This window comes from Melopsittacus undulatus, chromosome 4 (assembly GCF_012275295.1).
Source record: "Melopsittacus undulatus isolate bMelUnd1 chromosome 4, bMelUnd1.mat.Z, whole genome shotgun sequence".
Lineage (NCBI taxonomy): Eukaryota > Metazoa > Chordata > Aves > Psittaciformes > Psittaculidae > Melopsittacus > Melopsittacus undulatus.
In genome coordinates, this window is record NC_047530.1 from 109,986,032 (window position 1) to 110,003,140 (window position 17,109).

Genomic DNA, 17,109 nt, shown 5'->3' on the forward strand with positions numbered 1-17,109 from the left:
TGTCTTTGCGCAGCCTTCTCTTGTTGAGGCTTGGCAGGGCCGGCTCCCTCAGCCTGTCTCTAGAGCAAAGGTGCAGCAGCCCTCCCAGCATCCCCGTGGCCTCTGTGATCTCAGTGAAGCAGCTGCGCACCCTGTGGTGCTGCTTTTCCCTGAGGTGGTCTCAGGAGTGCAGGTGGAGTGTCAGTAGACAAAAGCCTCTGTAATAATTAAAAATCCATTGAGTTATCCAGTTTGCATGGAAGATGCATTCTAATGCCCACTTCAGTTTGCCTTCCCCAGGGAAGTGGTGGATTTCCCAGTGTTGGACACTGTTAAGATTCAGTGGGAAACTTAATGTTGGGCCATCTACTCTAGGACATGCTTTTGCCAAGAGAGGTTGGACCAGATCATCCTTGAGGTCCCTTCCAACCTGGGATGCTGTGATCTAACATTGCCCAAAACGAAGTATTACTGGAGATGCCTTCCCACCGTAAGGATTCAGTGATCGTGTGACTGTGAGTTGTGCAAGGTTTTGGAGCAGGGAAAGGCGTGTGTGGTGCTGGTGGTAATGTCAGGGCATTGTTGGGCTAGGAGCCACGGTGATGTGGGGCAGTGTTGTGTTGTTGGTGGCTGTGCTTGGAGTGCTGGAATGTGCAGGATGCTGTGAGGTGCTGGAAGGTGCAGGATGATGTGGGGTGCTGGAAGGTGCAGGATGATGTGGCGTTGCCAGGTGCCGCCGTGGGTGCAGGAGGCAGGGCCATGGTGGATGTGCGTGGCTGGGCCCTTGCGCGTGTTGCCCTCCAAGAGTTGGTGCTGCAGAGAGGCTGTCGGGCAGCGCAGGGAGAGAGTTGTTGTGAGGGACGGGTGAGGAGGCCGGAGTAGGGAACGTGGTGGAATCCAAGGGCTCTGCCTGTGCTTCCTAGAGGCCTGGCATGGCTTGTGCGGGCTTGGGAGTGACTGTGGGAGTTGTGTGTGTTGCAGGCGGGCAGCAGTGAGCAGAGCCACCTTCCAGCAGACGAGGGGTCTGTGGCCGTGAGCGGCCGAGCTGCAGTGTTTGCAGGGATGGGGCATCTGCCATTTGTCTGAGCAACCTGGGGGAGGTGTTAGCATGGTGTGATGGGTTCAGCTGTAGCAGTCATTTTTCTCCTTGTTGTATCTTGTGCAGTGCTGTGTTTTGACTTCAGGGCTGGGAACAGTTGCTTGATAGCGAGTATGTTTTGATGGTGTTTTTGTTCAAGGTTTTTTCTGAGCACATGCTCCAGCCAGGTGGAGGAGGGGAGGCTGAGAGGAAGGAAAGACAGGACACCTGACCCAGGCTGGCCAATGAGGTGTTCCATACCATAGCACGTGATGCCTAGGATGCATACTGGGAAAGAGAGGGCTGGAGGGGTGGAGCTGGAGAGGAAAATGGAGGAGGGAGCACGCGGTGATCGGCTGGGCAGGGTGGAGAGAGTTAAGAATCGGTGGCTGGTGAGGTGTTGTATTCTTTTCGCTTGTTATTGGCTGTATCATTATTATTGTGTTATGCCTTAGCTATTAAATCGTTCTTATCTCAATACGTGGGGGCTACATTCCTTGGATTCTCCTTCCTAACTCTCTGGAAGTCGGGGGACTTGGTTTAAGCCACGACATACGGTCATGCTAAACAGCGTCCTCCTTGTAGTTGGCCTTAATGTCGGCTCTTGTTAGCGTCAAGGCCTTGCTCCTTGTGCGATGGCGACAGGCCCTGTTGGAAGGGCTGTCCCCATGGTTCTCGTAAGGCCCTTAAAGGCCGCTGGAAGTTGTCTCTGGAGTCTTCTGTCGTGCACAGGCCCAACTCTCTGGGCCTTTCCTGCTCAGAGATGTGTTCTGAGGCTGCGCTGGTGTTTGTGCTCCTGCCCCGGGAGCGGCTCAAGAGGTCCTTGCGTGTAGTGAGTAGAGCAGAGGCGGCGGTGATCCTCCTTGGGTGTGAAGTGGGCTGGGTGGTGGGAGACATTGAGGATGCCAATGTCGGGGCATTGGTGGTGCAGGGGATGGCTGCTGAAGTCTGCCAGAGGCTTTGCAAAGAGGTGTTGGGAAGCGCGTGGCTCTGTGGAGGGGTGGCAAGTGCAAGTGCGGGCATGGGGTGTTGAGATGGGTGTTTGGAGCAGGGCTTGGAGTAGGTGCTGGGGAGAAGTGTGTTCCCCACGGGCGAAGGAGAGGTTGTTGCGCTTGTGAGAAGAGAGGCAGTGGTGGCGTTTTGTCAAGAGGTCTTTATTTGGTGTGAATCAATAGGTGAATAAATAGGTGGCAGCGAGTGCCAATAAATAGAGCAGGTGTGTGGGGAGCAGCGGGTGCCGGAGCCGCGGGGTGTGGGCGGCTGTGTCCGTGGCTGTTGCGGAGGGTGCCGGAGGCCCGAGGTGGGTGCGTGCGTGCGGGCGCTGCCGCCGTGGTGCCGGTGTGGGGGCGGTGCGGGAGCGTGGGGTGTGCGGGCTAAGTGCGGCCGGTGCGGGTGAGGTTGTGCACGTGCTGGAAGCAGAGGCGAGCTTCGAGGCGGACGTGGTCCCAGGCGCAGGCGCTGTGGTTGTGGGCGCGCAGGAAGTGGTGGATGTGTCGGAAGTATTTGTTGATGGTGAGGAGCGGGTTGCGGGGCCCTTGTCCCGGGAAGAGCGTGGCGTTGTGCGGCAGGCAGTGCTGGAGGCGCTGGATGCGGTGCTGGAGGCCGTTGAGGAGCTGTTGGCGCGGGTGGTTGTGCCAGTGCTGGGGGGTGCTGGGGCTGCTGAGGGTGTGGAAGAGGTGCTGGAGTATGCGGAGGGCGGTGGCGGCGGCTTGCTGCGGGTGGGTGATGTGCAGGAGGGTGTCGGGGAAGAGGGGCGGCTGCTCCTGGTGGTGGCAGGGCTGTGTGGGGCTGGGAGCCATGGCCTGGAGGAGCTGGAGGCTGCGCCAGGGGAAGGTGGCATCGTGGGCAGGCTGCTGGTGGCAGGCGAGGCCGGTGGCAAGAGCCGTCAGGAGGAGCAGGAGCAGTTGGGCGCTGAGCCCAAGGCGGGTGTGTGGTGTTGCGGGCGCAGGCATGGTGTGGCTGTGGGTGCTGCCTGGGGGTGCTGCGTCTCGGTGGTGGTGCGAGCGGGCTGTGTGCTGGGGCTGCTGGCGGGTGGCAGCTTTATGTGGTGCCACCGCGGTTTGGCTTCCCCTTCCTTCCCTGCTTTCCACTTGCGGCCAGTTTTCGGTTGTGGTTTCCAGTTTGGGCTGGGGTCTGTGCTCCTCGTGGGGAAGAGCCTTTTGTGGGGTGGCTGTGTGTGGGGAAGTCCTTGGCCGTGCTTTGGGATTGTGTTTTGGTTGGTGCCGCTTATGGCAGGGGTTTTGGCGTAGTGGCTTGTGGAGATGGGGAAGTTCAGAGGCAGACAGATGTGCGGCGCTTGTGCTGCTGGTGAGTTTTGTTGTTGTTTCTGCTTTGCCTCTGTGGCTCTGTCTGTTTCCAGTTGTGTTGTGCTGGATTTCCCTTCCTGCCAAGTTCCTTTTCCTTTTGCTGGGCTGTAGTAGGGTCTGTGGGGTTTGACTTTCAGTCTCTGGTTTCATGCCATGACGTCATTGTCTTCAGTGATGACATCACTGGTTATTCTCTTTTTGGGTTCTTTGTGACACTTCTCTGTTTCTGTCTAAGTTCTTGGTTTTCTCACTGTTGGTGCATCATTTCTATGTGTTATTGAAAGTTTTTTTTCAGTGATGTGGTTTTCTCTGGAGGCCCTAAGTGTATTCTTGTGTTGAGGGTGAGACATATGAGAGGTGATTGGTGACAGCCCTGTGTGCTTAAAGGAGAGTAATGGGGCAGCTCCAACAGCTGGCTCTGGGTGACCTGTGCCACTGTCTGAGCACCCTCATGGTGAAGACTTTCTAGTAGAGCTCTAATCTGTGTCAGTTTAAAGGCATTCCTCTTTGTCCTTTCCCAGCAGACCCTTGCAGAAGAACCAACGCTCTGGGTATTCCTTGTCGGAGCCTTTGGGCAGTGAAAGCTCCTGTAAGGTCTTTGCGCAGTCTTCTCTTGTTGAGGCTTGGCAGGGCCGGCTCCCTGAGCCTGTCTCTAGAGCAAAGGTGCAGCAGCCCTCCCAGCATCCCCATGGCCTCTTGTGCTCTCGGTGAAGCAGCTGCACACCCTGTTGTGCTGCTTTTCCCTGAGGTGGTCCCAGGAGTGCAGGTGGAGTGTCAGGAGAGAGGAGCTGATGGGGAGAATGCCCTGCCTGCCTCCCCCCTGCTCATCATGCTCCTTGCGATGCAGCCACGGTCTGTTGGCTTCCTGGGCTGTGAGCGCACACTGCCAGGTCACGCAGCTTCTCCTCAAGGGAGACACCCGGGTCTTGTCCTCAGAGCTGCTCTGAATGTGTTCTCTGTCCAGGCTGGAGCTGTGTTTGGGATTGCCGTGACCCACGTGCAGGGCGAACGTTGCACTTGGACTTGCTGAACTTCACTGGGTTTGCCCTGGCCGGTTTTCAGGGCTGTTCCGGACTCTCTGCATGTCGACTAGGGATAGGCTAGAGAGTATGGAACTCTGTCTAGGGACAGGTGATCAGTTAACAGAAAGTTTGTGGGTCAGGGTTAAGGGGAAATGGGTGACGGGACACATTACTGTGGGGATATGTTACAGACCACCTGATCAAGAGGAACCTGTAGGTCAAGAACTCTACAGACAAATAGGAAAAGCCTCATGCTCGCAGGCCCTTGTTCTCATGGGGGACTTCAACCACCCTGACATCTGTTGGGGCCATGGTACAGCCTGGCACAAGCAATCCAGGAGGTTTCTCGTTTGTGTGGAAGACAACTTCCTTCTGCAAGCAGTAAAGCAGCCGACAAAGAGAGGTGCCCTGCTTGACCTCGTGCTCACCAACAGGGAAGGGCTGGTTGGAAATGTGACTCTCCAGGGAAGTCTTGGATGCTGTAATCATGATATGGTCGAATTTGAGGTCCTCACAGACAGTGAGAAGAGTGTGCAGTGAGCTCACTGCCCTGGACTTCAAGAGAGCAGACTTTGGCTTCTCAGGAACCTGCTTAGCAAGGTTCCATGGGATATAGCCCTAGAGGGTAAGGGGGCCCAAGACTCTTGGTTAATATTCAAGGATCACCTGCTACAAGCTCAGAAGTGTTGCATCCCGACCAGAAGGAAGTGCAGCAGGAGGGCCAGGAGACCTCCTTGGATGGATAAGGAGCTGCTGAGAAAAATTCACAAGAAAAAAGAGGCTTATAGAAGGTGGAAACAAGGACAGGTGGCCTGGGATGAATACAGGATGTTGTCTGGGTATTTAGGGACCGAGTTAGGAAAGCTGAGTCCCAATTGGAGCTAAACTTGGCAAGGGATGTTAAAGATAATAGGAAGAGATTTTATAGGTATATAGCGGCTAAAAAACAGACTAAGGACAATGTAGGCCCCCTCCGGAAGCTGTCGGGAGAACTGGCTACACAGGACTTGGAGAAGGCTGAGGTTCTGAATGGCTTCTTTGCCTCGGTCTTCACTGGCAGAGGCTCTGACCGCAGCACCCGAGTCTTGGAAGGCGGACGCAGGGACTGTGAAAACCTAGACCTTGGACCCACTGTACATGAGGATCTGGTTCGAGACCATCTTGGGAACCTGAATGTATTCAAGTCCATGGGACCTGATGAAATCCATCCGCGGGTCCTGAAGGAGCTGGCGAATGAAGTTGCAAAGCCACTGGCCATCCTATTAGAAAAATCATGGCAGTCAGGTGAAGTTCCTGATGACTGGAAAAAGGGAAATATAACCCCCATGTTCAAGAAGGGGAAAATGGATGTCCCAGGGAATTACAGACCAGTCAGTGTCACCTCTGTGCCTGGCAAAATCTGGGAGCAGAATCTCCTGGAAGGCATGCTAGGGCACATGAAAAAGAGAAATGTGCTTGGTGACAGCCAGCAGGGCTTCACTAGGGGGAAATCCTTCCTGACCAATTTGGTGGCCTTCTATGACGGGTCTACAAAAGTGATGGACAGGGGTGGAGCAGTTGATGCCATCTACCTAGACTTGTGCAAAGCATTCGACACTGTCCCACATGACATCCTTGTCTCTAAATTGGAGAGACATCAGTTTGATAGGTGGACCACTCAGTGGATAAAGAACTGGCTGGATGGTCGCACTCAAAGAGTTGTGGTCAACGGCTCAGTGTCCAGCTGGAGACCAGTAACGAGTGGTGTCCCTCAGGGATTGGTGTTGGGAACAGTCTTGTTTAATATCTTTGTCGCTGACATGGACAATGGAATTGAGTGTGCCCTCAGCAAGTTTGCCGATGACACCAAGCTGTGTGGTTCTGTTGATACGCTGGAGGGAAGGAATGCCATCCAGAGGGACCTTGACACGCTTGTGAGGTGGGCTGATGCCAACCTCGTGGAGTTTAGCCATGACAAGTGCAGGGTCCTGCACCTGGGTTAGAGCAATCCCAGGCACAGCTACAGGTTGGGCAAAAAGGAAATTCATGGTAGTCCTGCGGAGAAGGACTTGGGGGTGTTGGTCAATGAGAAAATGAACATGAGCCAGCTTCAGTGTGCGCTTACAGCCCAGAAACCAACCGTATCCTGGGCTGCACCCGAAGGAGCGTGAGCAGCAGGTCAAAGGAGGTGATCCTGCCCCTCTGCTCTGCTCTGCTCTTGTGAGACCTCACCTGGAGCATTGTGTGGAGTTCTGGTGTCCTCAACATAAAAAGGACATGGAACTGTTGGAACAAGTCCAGAGGAGGCCACGAGGATGATCAGGGGCTGGAGCAGCTCCTGTATGGAGACAGGCTGAGAAAGTTGGGGCTGTTCAGCCTGGAGAAGAGAAGGCTGCGTGGAGACCTCATAGCAGCCTTCCAATATCTGAAGGGGGCCTACAGGGATGCTGGGGAGGGACTGTTCATTAGGGACTGCAGTGATAGGACAAGGGGTGATGGGTTGAAACTGAAACAGCAGAGGTTTAGACTGGATATAAGGAAGAAATTCTTTACTGTGAGGGTGCTGAGGCACTGGAACAAGTTGCCCAGGGAGGTTGTTAATGCTCCATCCCTGGCAGTGTTCAAGGCCAGGTTGGATGAAGCCTTGGGTGATATGGTTTAGTGTGAGGTGTCCCTGCCCATGGTAAGGGGGTTGGAACTGGATGATCTTAAGGTCCTTTCCAATCCTAACTATTCTATGATTCTAAGTTATTTGAAGCAACTTCCTTCTCCTCTGCAGTGACTCTTTAACAGGTTTATCAAGTTGTATCCCACTGCGAATCAGTGTCTGTGGGCTAAAAGGGATGTTAAGTGATGTTCGGGTGAGGGTTGAGGGTGCTGAGGCGCTGGCGCAGGGTGCCCAGAGAAGCTGTGGCTGCCCCATCCCTGGCAGTGCTCAAGGCCAGGTTGGACACAGGGGCTTGGAGCAGCTGCTCCAGTGGAAGGGGTCCCTGCCCGTGGCAGGGGTTGGAGCTGGAGGAGCTTTAAGGTCCCTTCCAACCCAAATCCATCTGGGATCCTGTGATTCTGTTGTTTTGATCAGTGGAAATAATGAGAAATTCTATAGGTTACTGGTGCACAGTAGGAGCTGCAGTGTAGCAATGGGGAGGAAAGCTTATAGCTCAAAGAGCGGCACAGGACCAGACAGCCCAGTGTTTCTGGAAGTGCATCCTGTGTCTGGAAGTGCATCAAGCTGCAGACAGTTCATTCTTCTTTCATTGGGACGTTATCTGCTGTTAATATTAACTGCAGATGCAGAGGACATCTCTTGACGTTTACAAAATGTTAGTACTCTTTGTTCTCATTCAGGTGGCCCTTTGCTTCCCCTCGGAATAGTTGGGGACTGCTAAAGCAAGTGAGAGTGAAAGAACTTCCAGACAAGTCAATAAACTGACACTGACTTATGGGCTCCTGTTCCCCTGCCATAGGCTCCCTTCTAGCACAGGGCTGTCGGGCAGTGCTATGAGAGAGTTGTTGTGAGGGACGGGTGAGGAGGCCAGAGTAGGTGAACGTGGTGGAATCCAAGGGCACTGCCTGTGCTTCCTAGAGGCCTGGCATGGCTTGTGCGGGCTTGGGAGTGACTGTGGGAGTTGTGTGTGTTGCAGGTGCCCAGCGGTGAGCAGAGCCACCTTCCAGCAGACGAGGGGTCTGTGGCCGTGAGCGGCTGAGCTGCAGTGTTTGCAGGGATGGGGCATCTGCCATTTGTCTGAGCAACCTGGGGGAGGTTTTTAGCACGGTCATGCTAAACAGCATCCTCCTTGTAGCTGGGCTGAATGTCGGCTCTTGTTAGCGTCAAGGCCTTGCTCCTTGTGTGATGGCGACAGGCCCTGTTGGAAGGGCTGTCCCCATGGTTCTCGTAAGGCCCTTAAAGGCCGCTGGAACTTGTCTCTGGAGTCTTCTCTCTTGCACAGGCCCAACTCTCTGGGCCTTTCCTGCTCAGAGATGTGTTCTGAGGCTGCGCTGGTGTTTGTGCTCCTGCCCCGGGAGCGGCTCAAGAGGTCCTTGCGTGTAGTGAGTAGAGCAGAGGCGGCGGTGATCCTCCTTGGATGAGAAGTGGGCTGGGTGGTGGAAGACATTGAGGATGCCAATGTCGGGGCATTGGTGGTGCAGAGGATGGCTGCTGAAGTCTGGGAGAGGCTTTGCAAAGAGGTGTTGGGAAGCGCGTGGCTCTTTGGAGGGGTGCCAAGTGCAGGTGCGGGCATGGGGTGTTGAGATGGGTGTTTGGAGCAGGGCTTGGAGTAGGTACTGGGGAGAAGTGTGTTCCCCGCGGGCGAAGGAGAGGTTGTTGCGCTTGTGAGAAGAGAGGCAGTGGTGGCGTTTTGTCAAGAGGTCTTTATTTGGTGTGAATCAATAGGTGAATAAATAGGTGGCAGCGAGTGCCAATAAATAGAGCAGGTGTGTGGGGAGCAGCGGGTGCCGGAGCCTCGGGGTGGGGGCGGCTGTGTCCGTGGCTGTTGCGGAGGGTGCCGGAGGCCCGAGGTGGGTGCGTGCGTGCGGGCGCTGCCGCCGTGGTGCCGGTGTGGGGTCGGTGCGGGAGCGTGGGGTGTCCGGGCTAAGTGCGGGCGGTGCGGGTGAGGTTGTGCACGTGCTGGAAGCAGAGGCGAGCTTCGAGGCGGACGTGGTCCCAGGCGCAGGCGCTGTGGTTGTGGGCGCGCAGGAAGTGGTGGATGTGTCGGAAGTATTTGTTGATGGTGAGGAGCGGGTTGCGGGGCCCTTGTCCCGGGAAGAGCGTGGCGTTGTGCGGCAGGCAGTGCTGGAGGCGCTGGATGCGGTGCTGGAGGCCATTGAGGAGCTGTTGGCGCGGGTGGTTGTGCCAGTGCTGGGGGGTGCTGGGGCTGCTGAGGGTGTGGAAGAGGTGCTGGAGTATGCGGAGGGCAGTGGCGGCGGCTTGCTGCGGGTGGGTGCTGTGCAGGAGGGTGTCGGGGAAGAGGGGCGGCTGCTGGTGGTGGCAGGGCTGTGTGGGGCTGGGAGCCATGGCCTGGAGGAGCTGGAGGCTGCGCCAGGGGAAGGTGGCGTCGTGGGCAGGCTGTTGGTGGCAGGCGAGGCCGGTGGCGAGAGCCATCAGGAGGAGCAGGAGCCCAAGGCGGGTGTGTGGTGTTGCGGGCGCAGGCATGGTGTGGCTGTGGGTGCTGCCTGGGGGTGCTGCGTCTCGGTGGTGGTGCGAGCGGGCTGTGTGCTGGGGCTGCTGCCGGGTGGCAGCTTTATGTGGTGCCACCGCGGTTTGGCTTCCCCTTCCTTCCCTGCTTTACACTCGCGGCCAGTTTTCGGTTGTGGTTTCCAGTTTGGGCTGGGGTCTGTGCTGCTCGTGGGGAAGAGCCTTTTGTGGGGTGGCTGTGTGTGGGGAAGTCTTTGGCCGTGCTGTGGGGTTGTGTTTTGGTTGGTGCCGCTTATGGCAGGGGTTTTGGCGTAGTGGTTGGTGGAGATGGGGAAGTTCAGGGGCAGGCAGATGTGCGGCGCTTGTGATGCTGGTGAGTTTTGTTGTGGTTTCTGCTTTGCCTCTGTGGCTCTGTCTGTTTCCAGTTGTGTTGTGCTGGATTTCCCTTCCTGCCAAGTCCCTTTTCCTTTTGCTGGGCTGTAGTAGGGTCTGTGGGGTTTGACTTTCAGTCTATGGTTTCATGCCACTACATCATTGTCTTCAATGACATCACTGGTTATTCTCTTTTTGGGTTCTTTGTGACACTTCTCTGTTTCTAAGTTCTTGGTTTTCTCACTGTTGGTGCATCATTTCTATGTGTTATTGAATGTTTTTTTTCAGTGATGTGGTTTTCTCTGGAGGCCCTAAGTGTATTCTTGTGTTGAGGGTGAGACATATCAGAGGTTGTCATGGTTTGAGCATGTTTTGAGGGTGTTTTTGTTCAAGGTTTTTTTTTTTCCAGCCAGGGGGAGTCTGGGAGGAAGGAGAGACAGGACACCTGACCCAGGCTAGTCAATGAGGTATTCCATACCATAGCACGTGATGCCCAGGATGGATACTGGGAAAGAGAAGGCTGGAGGGGGGGGCTCTGGAGAAAAATGGAGGAGGGAGCACATGGTGCTCGGCCGGGCAGGGTGGAGTGAGTTATGGGTCGGTGGCTGGTGGGGTGTTGTATTCTTTTCACTTGCTGTTTGCTGTATCATTAGTATTTGTAGTAGTAAATGGCAGTAGGGGTTTTGTGTTATGCCTTAGCAATTAAACCGTTCTTATCTCAATCCGTGGGGGCTACATTCTTTGGATTTTCCTTCCTAACTCTCCGGGAGTAGGGGGACTTGGTTTAAACCACGACATTTTTGGCGCCCAACGTGGGGCCCGAGGGATTGAGATAAGAACAGATCTGAGCGGATTTATGGTCTCTTGTCACAATGCTGATTTATTGGCTCTTAGAGGTTTTTCTCTGGATCTCGCTGTTTCGGGATTTTACCGGGTACTTGGTGTATGGATTGGATGTGTTTGTGTTTGTGTCGGAGGCTTGTAATACGGTGGGGCTCCGGCAGCAGGGGGGGATGGACGTGGCCGTGGACTTGGACTTGTACCAGGCCGTCCCGCTGCTCTTCGCCGTCCTTGTCCTTATCCTCGTCGTCGTCTGTGTGGAGCTGCGTGAAGCCAGGAAGGAGCGGCCCCGGGAGCTGCCGGCAGCTGAGGCTGCCAGGGAGAGCTGCACGGGGAGCCAAACGGCTGTGGAAGAGCAGCGGGAGCAGGCGGGGGAGGAGCGGAGCAGGGCGGTAGCTGAGCAGCAGGATAAGGCTGTGGGGGGGATGAGTCCTGCGGCCGTTCCCGAGCCTCCGACGGCTGAGAGTGTCCCCCGGAAGTCGCCCGCCGACCCCCAGCAGGATGCAGGAGACTACGCAGCACTTCCCAGCGAGGCAGAGGAGGAAGATCCGGACTCGGGAGAAGAGAAGCTGATAGTGGGAGAGCTGGCAAGCAGGGCAGCTACATCAGCCCCAGTGACAAGTGCAGCAGCATCATCTGAGAGTTCTGATGGTTTTGAATGGCTTTTGGGTGCCCTTGCAACCTGCCTGCTGATTGTAATGGTGATCGGCATGTTGGCACACACACAGAGTGTGTTCTACCCACGGCCATTTTGTCTGATCCCAAAAGTTAAGCAGAGTCAGGTTTGGGTCTTGTCTAGGGTTAGACAAGGATATAGGAGCACCAGGAGACTGTCCCCAAGGCTGGACAGTCATGAGTGGCAGGGCATGTGGGACAGTATAGCCGGGTATCTGATCCACTGGGCCCCTCCAGTGCTTTGGAAGCATTGGAGGTGGAAGGCAGCTGTATGGAGTCCCCAGCAGCAAGCTGTAGAACTGCTGAAGGGGACGGTGAATGATTTTGGTGGGCCCAGATACTTCAGGCTATCAGTCCAGAGATGCAACTTAGAGATGTCTCATGATCGAGGGGTGGACTTAAGAGTGATGGTGTATTGAAAATGTGGGATCTGGGCATGACGTGAATGGTATGGAATAAGGGGTGGATAATGTCATGGTTTGAGCATGTTTTGAGGGTGTTTTTGTTCAAGGTTTTTTTTTTTTCCAGCCAGGGGGAGTCTGGGAGGAAGGAGAGACAGGACACCTGACCCAGGCTAGTCAATGAGGTATTCCATACCATAGCACGTGATGCCCAGGATGGATACTGGGAAAGAGAAGGCTGGAGGGGGGGGCTCTGGAGAAAAATGGAGGAGGGAGCACATGGTGCTCGGCCGGGCAGGGTGGAGTGAGTTATGGGTCGGTGGCTGGTGGGGTGTTGTATTCTTTTCACTTGCTGTTTGCTGTATCATTAGTATTTGTAGTAGTAAATGGCAGTAGGGGTTTTGTGTTATGCCTTAGCAATTAAACCGTTCTTATCTCAATCCGTGGGGGCTACATTCTTTGGATTTTCCTTCCTAACTCTCCGGGAGTAGGGGGACTTGGTTTAAACCACGACAGAGGTGATTGGTGATAGCCCTGTGTGCTTAAAGGAGAGGAATGGGGCAGCTCCAACAGCTCGCTCTGGGTGACCTGTGCCACTGTCTGAGCACCCTGATGGTGAAGACTTTCTTCCTGATTTCTAGTAGAACTCTAATCTGTGTCAGTTTAAAGGCATTCCTCTTTGTCCTTTCCCAGCAGGCCCTTGCAGAAGAACCAACCCTCTGGGTATTCCTTGTCGGAGCCTTTGGGCAGTGAAAGCTCCTGTAAGGTCTTTGCTCAGTCTTCTCTTGTTGAGGCTTGGCAGGGCCGGCTCCCTCAGCCTGTCTCTAGAGCAAAGGTGCAGCAGCCCTCCCAGCATCCCCGTGGCCTCTGTGCTCTCATTGAAGCAGCTGCGCACCCTGTTGTGCTGCTTTTCCCTGAGGTGGTCCCAGGAGTGCAGGTGGAGTGTCAGGAGAGAGGAGCTGATGGGGAGAATGCCCTGCCTGCCTCCCCCTGCTCATCATGCTCCTTGCGATGCAGCCAGGGTTCGCTGGCTCCCTGGGGTGCGAGCGCACACTGCCAGGTCACACAGCTTCTCCTCAAGCGAGACACCAAGGTCTTGTCCTCAGAGCTGCTGTCAATGCGTTCTCTGTCCAGCCTGGAGCTGTGTTTGGGATTGCCGTGACCCACGTGCAGGGCGAACGTTGCACTTGGCCTTGTTGAACTTCACGAGGTTTGCCCTGGCCGGTTTTCAGGGCTGTTTGGGCCCCTCTGCATGTCGACTAGGGATAGGCTAGAGAGTATGGAACTCTGTCTGGGGACAGGTGATCAGTTAACAGAGAGTTTGTGGGTCAGGGTTAAGGGGAAATGGGTGACGGGACACATTACTGTGGGGATATGTTACAGACCGCCTGATCAAGAGGAACCTGTGGTTGAAGAACTCTACAGACTAATAGGAAAAGCCTCACGCTCGCAGGCCGTTGTTCTCATGGGGGACTTAAACCACCCTGACATCTGTTGGGGCCATGGTACAGCCTGACACAAGCAATCCAGGAGGTTTCTCGATTGTGTGGAAGACAACTTCCTTCTGCAAGCAATAAAGGAGCCGACGAGGAGAGGTGCCCTGCTTGACCTCGTGCTCACCAACAGGGAAGGACTGGTTGGAAATGTGACTCTCCAGGGAAGTCTTGGGTGCAGTGATCATGATATGGTCGAATTTGAGGTCCTCAAGACAGTGAGAAGAGCGTGCAGTGAGCTCACTGCCCTGGACTTCAAGAGAGCAGACTCTGGCTTCTTCAGGAACCTGCTTAGCAAGGTTCCATGGGATATAGCCCTAGGGGGCAAGGGGGCCCAAGACTCTTGGTTAATATTCAAGGATCACCTGCTACAAGCTCAGGAGTGTTGCATCCCAACCAGAAGGAAGTGCAGCAGGAGGGCCAGGAGACCTCCTTGGATGGATAAGGAGCTGCTGAGGAAAATTCACAAGAAAAAAGAGGCTTATAAAAGGTGGAAGCAAGGACAGGTGGCCTGGGATGAATACAGGGATGTTGTCCGGGTAGTTAGGGACCGAGTTAGGAAAGCTGAGGCCCAATTGGAGCTAAACATGGCAAGGGATGTTAAAGATAATAGGAAGTGATTTTATAGCTATGTAGGGGCTAAAATTCAGACTAAGGACAATGTACTTCCCCTCCGGAAGCTTTCAGGAGAACTGGCTCCACAGGACTTGGAGAAGGCTGAGGTTCTGAATGGCTTCTTTTCCTCGGTCTTCACTGGCAAAGGCTCTGACCGCAGCACCCGAGTCCTGAATAGCAGACACAGGGACTGTGAAAACCTAGACCTTTGACCCACTGTACATGAGGATCTGGTTCGAGACCATCTTGGGAACCTGAATGTACACAAGTCCATGGGACCTGATGAAATCCATCCACAGGTCCTGAAGGAGCTGGGGAATGAAGTTGCAAAGCCACTGGCCATCATATCTGAAAAATCATGGCAGTCAGGTGAAGTTCCTGATGACTGGAAAAAGGGAAATATAACCCCCATTGTCAAGAAGGGGAAACTGGATGACCTGGGGAATTACAGACCAGTCAGTCTCACCTCTGTGCCTGGCAAAATGTGGGAGCAGATTCTCTTGGAAGGCATGCCAGGGCACATGAAAAACAACAAGGTGCTTGGTGACAGCCAGCAGGGCTTCACTAGGGGAAAAACCTGCCTGACCAATTTGGTGGCCTTCTATGACAGGGCTACAAAAGTGATGGACAGGGGTGGAGCAGTTGATGTCATCTACCTGGACTCGTGCAAAGCGTTTGACACTGTCCCACATGACATCCTTGTCTCTAAATTGGAGAGACATCAGTTTGATAGGGGGACCACTCAGTGGATAAAGAACTGGCTGGATGGTCGCACTCAAAGAGTTGTGGTCAACCGTTCAATGTCCGGCTGGAGACCAGTAACGAGTGGTGTCCCTCAGGGATCGGTGTTGGGACCGGTCTTGTTTAATATCTTTGTCGCTGACATGGACAATGGAATTGAGTGTGCCCTCAGCAAGTTTGCCGATGACACGAAGCTGTGTGGTTCTGTTGATACGCTGGAGGGAAGGAATGGCATCCAGAGGGACCTTGACACACTTGTGAGGTGGGCTGATGCCAAGCTCGTGGAGTTTAGCCATGACAAGTGCAGGGTCCTGCACCTGGGTGGGACAATCCCAGGCACAGCTACAGATTGGGCAAAAAGGAAATTCATGGTAGTCCTGCGGAGAAAGACTTGGGGGTGTTGGTAAGTGAGAAAATGAACATGAGTTGGCTTCACTGTGCGCTTACAGCCCAGAAAGCAACCGTATCCTGGGCTGCGTGAAGAGGAGCCTGACCAGCAGGTCGAAGGAGGTGATCCTGCCCCTCTGCTCTGCTCTCATGAGATCTCACCTGGAGCATTGTGTGCAGTTCTGGTGTCCTCAACATAAAAAGGACATGGAGCTGTTGGAACAAGTCCAGAGGAGGCCACGAGGATGCTGAGGGACTGGAGCACCTCCCGTATGAAGACAGGCTGAGAAAGTTGGGGCTGTTCAGCCTGGAGAAGAGAAGGCTGCATGGAGACCTCATAGCAGCTTCCAGTGTCTGAAGGGGGCTACAGGGATGCTGGAGAGGGACTCTTCATTAGGGACTGCAGTGATAGGACAAGGGGTAATGGGTTGAAACTTTAACAGCAGAGGTTTAGACTGGCTATAAGGAAGAAATTCTTTACTGTGAGGGTGCTGAGGCACTGGAATGGGTTGTCCAGGGAGGTAGTGAATGCTCCATCCCTGGCAGTGTTCAAGGCCAGGCTGGATGAAGCCTTCGGTGCCATGGTTTAGTGTGAGGTGTCCCTGCCCATGGCAGGGGGGTTGGAACTGGATGATCTTGAGGTCCTTTCCAATCCTAACTATTCTATGATTCTAAGTTATTTGAAGCAACTTCCTTCTCCTCTGCAATGACTCTTAACAGGTTTATCAAGTTGCATCCCACTGCGAATCTGTCTGTGGGCTAAAAGGGATGTTAAGTGATGTTCAGGTGAGGGTTGAGGGTGCTGAGGCACTGGCACAGGGTGCCCAGAGAAGCTGTGGCTGCCCCATCCCTGGCAGTGCTCAAGGCCAGGTTGGACACAGGGGCTTGGAGCAGCTGCTGCAGTGGAAGGGGTCCCTGCCCGTGGCAGGGGTTGGAGCTGGAGGAGCTTTAAGGTCCCTTCCAACCCAAACCAGGCTGGGATTCTATGATTCTGTTGTTTAGATCAGTGGAAATAATTAGAAATTCCATAGGTTACTGGTGCACAGTAGCAGCTGCAGTGTAGCAATGGGAAGGAAGGCTCATAGCTCAAACAGCAGCACAAGACCAGGCAGCCCAGTGTTTCTGGGAGTGCATCGTGTGTCTGGAAGTGTGTCAAGGTGCAGACAGTTCGTTCTTCTTTCATTGGGACGTTATCTGCTGTTAATATTACCTGCAGATGCAGAGTACATCTCTTGACGTTTACAAAATGTTAGTACTCTTTGTTCTCATTCAGGTGGCCCTTTGCTTCCCCGCGGAATAGTTGGGGACTGCTAAAGCAAGTGACAGTGAAAGAACTTGCAGACAAGTCAATAACCTGACACTGACTTATGTGCTCCTGTTCCCCTGCCATAGGCTCCCTTCTAGCCCAGGCTCTTCTGCTCAGGTCTCTTGACAATAGCTTGGGGATGTCTGTGCTTATTTAATGAACAATTAGAAATTAGCTGACTGGACAGATTCATTCCATAGCAGCAGGCCTAGAGGGAGCCTTCTTCCACCAGCAGTTTGCATCCATCCCTAACCTGGACCCTAGGGAGTAGAGCAGCTGATAAAAGCCTCTGTAATCATTAAAAATCCATTGAGTTATGCAATTTGCATTGAAGATGCATTCTAATTCCCACTTCAGTTTGCCTTCCCCAGGGAAGTGGTGGATTTCCCAGTGTTGGACACTGTTAAGATTCAGTGGGAAACTTAGTGTTGGGCCTTCTACTCTAGGACATGCTTTTGCCAAGAGAGTTTGGATCAGATCATCCTTGAGGTCCCTTCGAACCTGGGATGCTGTGATCTAATATTGCCCAAATAGAAGTATTACTGGAGATGCCTTCCCACCGTAAGGATTCAGTGATTGTGTGACTGTGAGTTGTGCAAGGTTTTGGAGCAGGGAAAGGCATGTGTGGTGCTGGTGGTGGTGTGAGGGCATTGTCGGGCTGGGAGCCACGGTGATGTGGGGCAGTGTTGTGTTGTTGGTGCCTGTGCTTGGGGTGCTGGAAGGTTCAGGATGCTGTGGCGTTGCCAGGTGCCGCCGTGGGTGCAGGAGGCAGGCCCATGGT

At 54.2% G+C, this 17,109-nt stretch overlaps 3 protein-coding genes across 4 annotated transcripts in view; 1 reads left to right on the forward strand and 2 right to left on the reverse strand.

Moving 5' to 3' along the window:
- Positions 1-17,109, forward strand: part of DOCK1 (dedicator of cytokinesis 1) — a 367,459-nt gene that overhangs the window by 256,948 nt on the left and 93,402 nt on the right. The window lies entirely within an intron of this gene.
- On the reverse strand, positions 2,431-3,076 carry LOC117436053 (interferon-like). Its single transcript, XM_034061794.1, has one exon. The coding sequence runs from the start codon at positions 3,007-3,009 to the stop codon at positions 2,431-2,433; it is 579 nt and encodes a 192-aa protein (XP_033917685.1). The 5' UTR covers positions 3,010-3,076.
- Positions 8,956-9,569, reverse strand: LOC101875001 (interferon-like). Its single transcript, XM_005139430.2, has one exon. It carries the CDS (start codon positions 9,514-9,516, stop codon positions 8,956-8,958), a length of 561 nt encoding a protein of 186 aa, XP_005139487.2. The 5' UTR covers positions 9,517-9,569.